The 10237-nt window shown below is 43.7% G+C and overlaps 1 protein-coding gene across 1 annotated transcript; it reads right to left on the bottom strand.

Annotated features, from left to right (window-relative positions):
* Positions 1-5539: 5539 nt before the first annotated feature.
* On the bottom strand, positions 5540-7372 carry LOC123429990 (50S ribosomal protein HLP, mitochondrial-like). The gene is made up of 4 exons (XM_045113948.1): positions 7343-7372; positions 7147-7201; positions 6398-6501; positions 5540-5914 (listed from the first exon to the last, which is right to left on the bottom strand). The coding sequence occupies exons 2-4, from the start codon at positions 7178-7180 to the stop codon at positions 5540-5542; spliced, it is 513 nt and encodes a 170-aa protein (XP_044969883.1). The 5' UTR covers positions 7181-7201; positions 7343-7372.
* Between the last annotated feature and the right edge of the window lie 2865 nt (positions 7373-10237).

The raw sequence follows: 10237 nt of genomic DNA, 5'->3' as shown, positions 1-10237 counted from the left end.
AGTATATTCATTGTCATCCTTTGTGTGGCGGTCGGGATCGCGCGATGGTTTATACCTACCAACCCTTCCCCTAGGAGTATGCGTTGAATGCTTTGTTTCGATTACTAATAAAATTTTTGCGACAAGTATATGAGTTCTTCATGACTAATGTTGAGTCCATGGCTTAGATGCACTTTCACCTTCCACCATCACTATCTTCTTAGTGTCGTGCAATTTTCGCCGGTGCACAAAACCCACCATTAGCCTCCCTCAAAACACCCACCATACCTACCTATTATGGCTTTTTCAAAGCCATTTCGAGATATATTGCCATGCAACTACCACCATGACATGTGCCACCACGTCTACATTGCCATTGCATGATCGTAAGATAGCTAGCATGATGTTTCCATTGATGTCTATTCCATGCTAGATCATTGCCACGGTACACTACCGAAGGCATTCCATATAGAGTCATAGTTGCTCTATGTTTTGAGTTGAAACTGTGATGATCATCATTAATGGAGCATTGTCCCATGTGAGGAAATAAAAGAGGCCAAAGAATCCCACCAAAAAAAAGAGGCCAAAGAGGCCACCAAAAAAATGAGAGAAGAAGAGAGAAGGGACAATGCTACCACTTTTTCCACACTTGTGCATATTAAGCACCATGATCTTCATGATTGAGAGTCTCACGTTTTGTCACCACCATATAGCTAGTGGGAATTTTTCATTATATAACTTGGCTTTTATATTCCAATGATAGGCTTCCTCAAAATTGCCTTAGGTCTTCATGAGCAAGCAAGTTGGAAGCACACCCACTAGTTTTCTTTAAGAGCTTTCACATACTCGTAGCTCTAGTGCATCATTTGTATGGCAATCCCTACTCATTCACATTGATATCTATTGATGAGCATCTCCACAGCTCATTGATATGCCTAGTTAATGTGACTATCTTCTCCTTTTTTGTCTTGCAACCTCCACTACATTCCACACCATCTATAGTGCTATAACCATGGTCACGCTCATGTATTGCGTGAGAGTTGAAAAGGTTTGAGAAAGTAAAGGTGTGAAACAATTACTTGGCCAATACCGGGTTTGTGCATGATTTAAATTCATTGTGCAATGATGATAGAGCATAGCCAGACTATATTCTTTTGTAGGGATAACTTTCTTTTGGCCTTGTTATTTTGAAAGTTCAAGATTACTTTGCTAGTTTGCTTGAATTATTATTGTTTCCACATCAATAGCAAACTATTGTTTTGAATCTAATGGATCTGAACATTCACATCACATAAGAGGAATTACAAAGGACACCTATGCTAGGTAGCATGAAAGCATTAAAAATTCATTCTTATCACTTCCCTACTCGAGGATGAGCAGGAGTTAAGCTTGGGGATGCTTGATACGTCTCAAACGTATCTATAATTTTTGATGGTTTCACGCTGTTATCTTGTCTTCTTTGGTTGTTTTATGTACCTTTTATATCTTTTTTGGGACTAACTTATTAATTCAGTGCCAAGTGTCAGTTCCTGTTTTTTCCGTGTTTTTGACTCTTTTCAGATCTGATTTTGGAACGGAGTCCAAACGGAAGAAAAACCCCGAAATGATTTTTCCCGAACGGAAGAAGACCAGGGGGCCTTTGGGCCAGGCCAGGTGGGCTCCAGGGAGCCCACAAGCCCCCACTCCGCCACCAGGGGGAGGTGGCGGTGGGCAGGCTTGTGGCCTCCCTGGCCGCCCCCTGACCTAGGTCTTTGGCCTATAAATTCCCAAATATTCCGCAAAAAATCAGGGGAGCCTCGAAAATACTTTTCCGCTGCTGCAAACTTCCGTTTCCGCGAGGTCTCATTTGGAGACCCTTCCCGGCACCCTGCCGGAGGGGACTTTGGAGTTGGAGGTCTTCTTCATCATCATCATCGCCCCTCCAATGACTCGTGAGTATTTCACTTCAGACCTACGGGTCCGTAGTTAGTAGCTAGATGGCTTCTTCTCTCTCTTGGATCTTCAATACGAAGTTCTCCATGATCTTCATGGATATCTATCCGATGTAATCTTCTTAGGCGGTGTGTTTGTCGAGATCCGATGAATTGTGGATTTGTGATCAGATTATCTATGATATATATTTGAGTCTTTGCTGATTTCTTATATGCATGATTTAATATCCTTGTAAGTCTCTCCGAGTCTTGGGTTTTGTTCGGTCAACTAGATCTATGATTCTTGCAATGGGAGAAGTGCTTGATTTGGGTTCTACCATGTGGTGACCTTTCCCAGTGATAGTAGGGGCAGCAAGGCACACATCAAGTAGTTTCCATCAAGGGTAAAACGATGGGGTTTTTATCATTAGTTTGAGATTATCCCTCTACATCATGCCATCTTGCTTAAGGCGTTACTCTATTCTTATGGACTTAATACACTAGATGCATGCTGGATAGCGGTGGACGTGTGGAGTAATAGTAGTAGATGCACAAAGTGTCGGTCTAATTGTTTTGGACGTCATGCCTATAGAAATAATCATTGCATAGATATCGTCACTACTTTGCGCGGTTCTATCAATTGCTCGATTGTAATTTGTTCACCCACCGTCTACTTGCTTTCATGAGAGAAGCCACTAGTAAACACTACGGCCCCCGGGTCTATTCACATCCATCGTTTACATCTCCACTTTTGCTTTGCTTTGTTACTTTGTTGCTTTCAGTTCTCACTTGGCAAACAATCTATAAGGGATTGACAACCCCTTCATAGCGTTTGGAGCAAGTTTTGTGTTTCTGCAGGATCTTGAGATACTCCTCCACTGGATTGATACCTTGGTTCTCAAACTGAGGGAAATACTTCCCACCGCTACGCTACATCACCCTTTCCGCTTCGAGGGAACACCAACGCAAGGCTCCAAGGCCACGGGGGAAATCCTTTGCATACTTTCCTAGGAAGTCCCTTAAGGCGTAGCGGCAGTAGAAATATCAAGCAAGTATTCTCCCGTCGCCGTGCCTATTTCTAGCGCCGTTGGAAGGTCTTTTGTTGCAGTAGCAGAAATATTTCTGGCGCATTTGCGAGGGATACATAGCAAACATCAGTGCACCACTAGCATCACGCCATTAGAATTTTTTACTAATGGCGCACCACAGGTGCGCCATTAGTATCTGGTATACTAATGGCGCACCAGGCAGTGCGCCATTATTATAGCCCATGGGCGCCATAAGTATGCCTCCCAGGGGGGCATATTTACCCATGTGCTCTGGCTTACTAATGGCACACTAGTTGACGATGCGCCACTAGTGTTCTTTTTGCAGTGCGCCACTAAAGTGCTGAGTGGTGCGCCACTAGTATGAAATCTTTGCTGAGAGCCCCATGACATCAAAGATTCTGGCATATATATGTTTTGTTTCCAAACCACAAATTCAACAACACATAACATATATATCAAATATATAATACATAATATGTGCCCAATAGTTTTACTGATCCACAACACATAACGTATATGCAAAGTTGCATAACAAATTTCATGACCCATATATCAAAATTCCATAGCATCCATACATCCAAAATTCCATAGCATCCATATATACATATAGTTCCATAGCATCCATACATACATAGATCCATAGCAAATATAATACACAAGGATACTTTGGGGGCATTAGTATGTAATATTTGGCACTAAAACGAATGCCTTCATGTCCATATCGTAGTCCAAAGAGCATCCGCGTGGCAACCTACAAGATGAAATCATCAACATGTCAAATTTAACACTCTAAATCATGAAGATCTTCAAGAATGGTCTCTAATTATAAATTTTATCTTCAAATGGGTCAAATGATCTCTACTTACATGTTTTAAGCAACAATGCTAGTGATGCAGAGGCGAAAAGAGCAACCTCTAGCAAATTACAACACTTGAAAAGCATAGAGATTTCTATTAATAAATAGATAGGAGTAGAGAAAGAAGCACCTCTAGCTAATTTCTAATTAGTGTGCCGCGTTCGGAAGTAAAGAAGAATATAGGCATAGTAAATGAGCTACAAGCAAAGATCTCAAACCCATGCCTAGTCCCAATGATTAAAGGAAAATTACATATGTCAAAAGGAAATAAGGAACGCAATCCTGAAATTCATCCACACTCAGCTGATGCCTCCCTCCCTCCCTCCCTCTCTCCCTCCCTCCCTCTCTCCCTCTCTCTCTCCCTCTCTCTCTCCCCCTCTCTCTCCCTCTCTCTCTCCCCCTCTCTCTCCCCCCTCATTCTTTATTATGATTCAAAGGCCAGAACATTGGTTCAGGTGCCAGCAGTAACTATAACATATAAATGGATAAGAAATTCATATAAAGAAACATAATTGTAACAAAACAGAGTCACGAGCCGATGGATCCTTGCAGATAAGATGATAATTCATGAATTAGTTCAGATGACGAGCACCGCTTCTCAGAATGCATTTGCAAGTGTTAACAGTCAAGCAATGCTAGGTAATTTAGATATGACTATGTATGGCCACAAATTAATAGCCAAGCAATGCTAGGTAGAAGAAGGCATTCATAGCCAGCAGATGAATACAAAAGATTAGATACAAGATAATAAAGGTAGAGACAGCAGCAAAGTGGGAAACAAGAGTTATATAATAAGGTGATTTAGCTACACAGTAGACAGAAACAATTCATCCTCTTAGAGCATAATAAGATTAGATGCTCCTTTGGTCATTCATGTAGAGAATATAAAGGACATCATACCACAAGAAGTTGGATCACAGATTAGCCCTAGCCTATACAGTGATTTTGTATGGCCCACAGCTAATAAATCTCTGGAGTTTTTTTTGGGGTCAAAAGCACGGGATTATGAAGCCAATCATGTATGTAAACCCTAACCTAATCCAATCGGATCGAATCCAAGCCAATCGCCAATAAGTCTAGCCTAAGCAGTAGCAACCAATCTCGATCCGGGCCCTTGCCAGAACCGAGAAGAGAAGGGGAAAGAAAGAAAGAAAGAAAGACCAGATCTAGAAATCAGAGGGAGGGGAGGGGAGGGGAGACGATTTGATGTATACCAGGATGAGGTCGAAGAGGGTTGCCTGCTCGACCTTGACGAACTCTGCGTCCCAGTTCTTGAGGTCCTCAGTGGGAGAGGCGGGGGTGGCGGCGGCGGCGGAGGCGGTGTCGGAGGAGGCCCCGACGTTTGCAGGCTTTGCCTGGACGTGCTTGTTGCAGTACTCGATGACCTTGGATTCGATTCGATTGCGTTCATCAGAATGGCCAGCTTTCGTGAAGACACAAAACAACATAAATAACGTAATTCAAACATTTGGAAATCGCAGAAAATTGATTAGATACCATGAATGTATGTACTGAATGTAGAGGAACATAGGCAATATAATGTGGAGAGTAAATACATACTCTTGTCTGGTTTGTCAACAACTCACCATAGTTCAGAGAATAGAGATTATTGGTAGATAAAATTGACCAAAGCAAAGTAGAATAGACTAGCAATAGAGAACCAAAATATCACAGGTACAATCCTGGAGATGTCCATTTCATTCCATAGAACTAACAGCTAGATACCAGGTAAGCAGATAGATATCTCAAACTATGTGCTTGGCAAGTGCGAGCATCTTGAGATGCTTCTTCTTCCTGAGCTCGTGGGGGACCGGACCAAAGACGCGGGTGCCAATCAGCTCGCCCTTGTTGTTCACGATGACGATCGCATTGTCGTCGAACTGGACCTCGCTGCCGTCGCTGCGCCCCTTCTTCATGGAAGCACCGACGACCACCCCATAGACCACGTCTCCTTTCTTGACCTTGCCGCGAGGCTGCGCTTCCTTGATAGAACCGATGATCATGTCCATGATCCTCGCTCCTTTCTTCCCCCTAAGGGACTGCATGCACATAACCCGCTTGGCTCCGGAGTTGTCCACCACCTTGAGGTTTGTTCTCATCTGGATGAATGTTCTGATTTGCTGAAACCAGAGCATGAATGCGTGTTACCACCACTCTCTACTTGGAACACATCTATGACTAGGTAAACAAGTACCTCAAGAAAATTATGCATTGCTCACTTCAAGCAATTATCCTGTTAGTTTTGCATCATTTCGAACTCTTACATCATGGCCCACTTCCAGTTTACAGAAAACAGAGCAAAGAAAAATGCTTTGAGAATGCCTCATGAAGAGAACCCCAAAGAATGGAGCTCAACAAGTCATAGGAATCTAGCTTGTAACCCTATTGTAGACAATTAAGACAACCAAAGAAAAATCCCAGATCAATAGTAACACAAGCTATTCAACGATTTAACAAACTACTTAGAGCAATAGAAGATATAAAACATTGTATGGAACTTTTGAGTGCTCAAGATAAAAGGTTAGCACATGACTTTAAACATGTCATATTGGTTCTTATTACTGACAAATCAAGCATTTTTGGTATGAAGGAAGCAGCAATACCTGGAAGATAGCATCAGAACGAGATGGTCTTGCCACCGTTTCAATAGACGAGGTAGCGCCCCCGTACAGATTGTTTCCAAGGCTTCCCATCATAGCACGCCCAACTACATAGACCAAGATAAGTGTTTGCATCACATTATTTTGCTGAGAATCACAGGCCAAAAGCAACTGGTAAGATTTCAAAGGAATCCAGAGAGAAGATTTGACTAGAGATATAGGGTTCCCTGATACTCCCACCTGATCATTTTCTTATAGTGAGGACATCAGTCAGTCATTTTCTTATAGAGAGTTGTTTAAGCATTTAAGTTATAGAGTTAACCATAATCACAATCACCACATGATGACATCCATGTAAGCATTTAAGTTATACTCCTTTTCTTTGAGGCAAACACATAGTCCGAAGTTTGGTGTGGCCAAGGTTCAAGTAGCAGACCATTCAGACAGAGGTTTAACTAGTAGTAGTAGTCATGATTTTTCTCCAAGGATTTAATAAATTAAAAAACCGTGTTATTCTCCCACCAATGGCGCAAATCAAAGATTGCATTTTAGCAGTTTTGATCTTTGCAAAGAGTAATAAACCGATAACACAAAAACATTACATGCCGTGAAGATGTGTGTTGGATCAAATTCCATATGAACAACTCTTGTCTGCTACAATATCGGGTAAGTAACTACTAGGAATGTCAAGTTTGGACTGACTAAGGTGGCTCAAGTAGCAAGACTTTGAGAAGGCTCAGAAGTTTGGGTACCTGAAGAGCACTTTGACCTGAGGAACGCTGCCATTTCGTGCCGCCCTACGCCTTCCTGCAGAACAAAAATGGCTCAAAATGTACAGCAGCACCACCACGGAGCAATCCGCCTAGCACAGGACCGGTGGAACCAAATCTGGCGCGCGCAAAGGAATCGAAACGAACGGCAAACCGGGCAAAGCTAGGTCTTCCTTACACCAGAAGGTCTCGCGCGGCTCGACGGATCTCCGCTCCTCGCTGGTCCGGTAGGAGAACGCCGCCGACGAGGAAGGAGACCTCGGGGTGGCGGCTCCATGGCGACCGCCTCCAAAACGTTTTGACCGGGGATTGTCTGCGACTGCATGGCGACCGCCTCCTCCACCTCGAACTCCTCGCCGCCCGAGCTCTTGTGCGTCATCATCTTCTTCTCGTCGGCGTCTCCCGCGGCCGCCATCGCCTCGGAGCTGCAGTCGGGGGGGGGGGGGGATCGGGAGACGAGGAAACCCTAGAGAGATGAGGAAGCGCGGCGGCGGCGGAGGAAGAGGAAAACGCTGGGAGCTTTGCGGGTGGGTGGGTGCGTGGGTTGCGGGAGCGAGAGGAGGGAAACTGCGGTGGCGTACTCGGTGAGTGGTGCGCTATTACTAAACTAGTAATGGCGCACTCTGCCCCGGTGCGCCATTAGTACTTTTGGAAGAAAAAAGTTTGTTAGTAGTGGCGCACCGTGTGTGTGGTGCGCCATTAGTGTCCATCACACTAATGGCGCACCTGCACATGGTGCGCCATGATACGTCTCGAACTTATCTATAATTTTTGATGGTTTCATGATCTTATCTTGTCAACTTTGGATGTTTTATATACCTTTTATACCTTTTTTGGGACTAACTGATTAATTCAGTGCGAAGTGCCAGTTCCAGTTTTTTCTGTGTTTTTGACTCTTCTCAGATCTGATTTTGGAACGGAGTCCAAACGGAATAAAATCCCCAAAATAAAATTTTCCAGAACAGAAGAAGATCGGGGGACTTGAGGGCCAAGGCAGGAGGCCCACACGGAGCCCACAAGCCCTAACGCCGCGGCCACGGGGGCCCGTGGCGACCAGGCCTGTGGCCTCCCTGGCGCTCCCCTGCCCTAGCTCCTTCGCCTATAAATTCCCTAATATCCTAAGAAAAAATAAGGGCGTCCACGAAACCACTTTTCCGTCGCCGCAAGCTTCCATTTCCACGAGATCTCATCTGGAGACCCTTCCCGGTGCCCTGCCGAAGGGGACTTTGGAGTTGGAGGGCTTCTACATCAACATCATTGCCTCTCAAATGATTCGTGAGTAGTCTACTTCAGACCTACGGGTCCGTACTTAGTAGCTAGATGGCTTCTTCTCTCTATTGGATCTTCAATACAAACTTTTCCATGATCTTCATGGAGATCTATCCGATGTAATCCTCTTTGGCGGTGTGTTTGTCAAGATCCGATGAATTGTGGATTTGTGATTAGATTATCTATGAATTATGTTTGAGTCTTTGCTGATTTCTTATATGCATGATTTGATATCCTTGTAAGTCTCTCCGAGTCTTGGGTTTTGTTTGGCCAACTACATCTATGATTCTTGCAATGGGAGAAGTGCTTGGTTTTGGGTTCATACCGTGCGGTGACCTTTCCGAGTGACAGAAGGGGCATCAAGGCACGCATCGTGTTGTTTCCATCAAGGGTACAAGAAGCGCTTTCATCATAGATTTGAGATTGTCCATCTACATCATGTCATCTTGCTTAAGGCGTTACTCTGTTCTTATGAACTCAATACACTAGATGCATGCTGGATAGCGGTCGACGTGTGGAGTAATTATAGTAGATGCAGAAAGTATCGGTCTACTTGTTTTGGACGTGATGCCTATAGATATGATCATTGCCATAGATAACGTCATGACTTTGCGCGGTTCTATCAATTGCTCGACAGTAATTCGTTCACCCACCGTCTACTTGCTTTCATGAGAGAAGCCACTAGTGAACACTACGGCCCCCAGGTCTATTCACAACTATCGTCTCCACTTTTATTTTTATTTTGCTTTGTTTACTTTTTGCTTTCAGTTCTCACTTCGCAAACAATCTATAAGGGATTGACAACCCCTTCATAGCGTTGGGTGCAACCTCTTTGTGTTTGTGCACGTACTTGTGACTTGACGCGATCCTCCTAGTGGACTGATACCTTGGTTCTCAAACTGAGGGAAATACTTACTGCTTCTGTGCTGCATCACCCTTTCCTCTTCAAGGGAACACAAATGCAAGGCTCCAAGGCCGCGGAGGAATCCTTTGCATATTTGCCAAGGAAATCCCTATAGGCGTAGCTAGCAGCAGAAGGACCACTGACGCCGTTTCCGGGGAAGGTCTTTTGTTGCCGTAGCAGAAGGATTTCTGGCGCCGTTGCCGGGGAGAGATCAAGTCAAGATCTATCCAAGTAGGTGTCACAAACTCATCTCTTGCATTTACCTTTTTTGCCAGTTGCCTCTCGTTTTCCTCTCCCCCACTTCACATTTTCCGTTTTCATTTGCCTTTTGCTTTGCCATTTTCTTTTGCTTTTCTTCTTTGTCGTTTTCATTTGCCTTTTGTCATTTTCCTTTGCCAGTTTTCTTGCTTTCCTATGTTCTTGTTTGTTTGTTGAAGTCATCATGGCTGAAAACACCAAACTTTGCAACTTCTAGAGTACTAATAATAATGATTTTATTTGTACTCCGATTGCTCCCGCCACTAGTGCGGAATCATATGAAATCATCGCTGCCTTGCTGAATCTTGTTATGAAAGAGCAATTCTCTGGCCTTCCTAGTGAAGATGTCGCATCCCATCTCAATACCTTGATTGAACTTTGCGATATGCAAAATAAAAGAGATGTGGATAATGACGTGATTAAATTGAAGCTTTTTCCTTTCTCGTTGCGAGATCGCGCAAAAACTTGGTTTTCATCTTTGCCTAAAAATAGTTTCGATTCTTAGAATAAGTGCAAAGATGCTTACATATCCAAGTATTTTCCGGCGGCTAAGATTATCTCTCTCCGTAACGATATCATTAATTTCAAGCAACTTGATCATTAACACGTTGCAAAATCTTGGGAGAGGATGAAATTAATGAT

Source organism: Hordeum vulgare, chromosome 2H (assembly GCF_904849725.1).
Source record: "Hordeum vulgare subsp. vulgare chromosome 2H, MorexV3_pseudomolecules_assembly, whole genome shotgun sequence".
Lineage (NCBI taxonomy): Eukaryota > Viridiplantae > Streptophyta > Magnoliopsida > Poales > Poaceae > Hordeum > Hordeum vulgare.
Note: the sequence above shows the minus strand (reverse complement) of the source record. Positions and strands in the feature narration are given on the sequence as shown.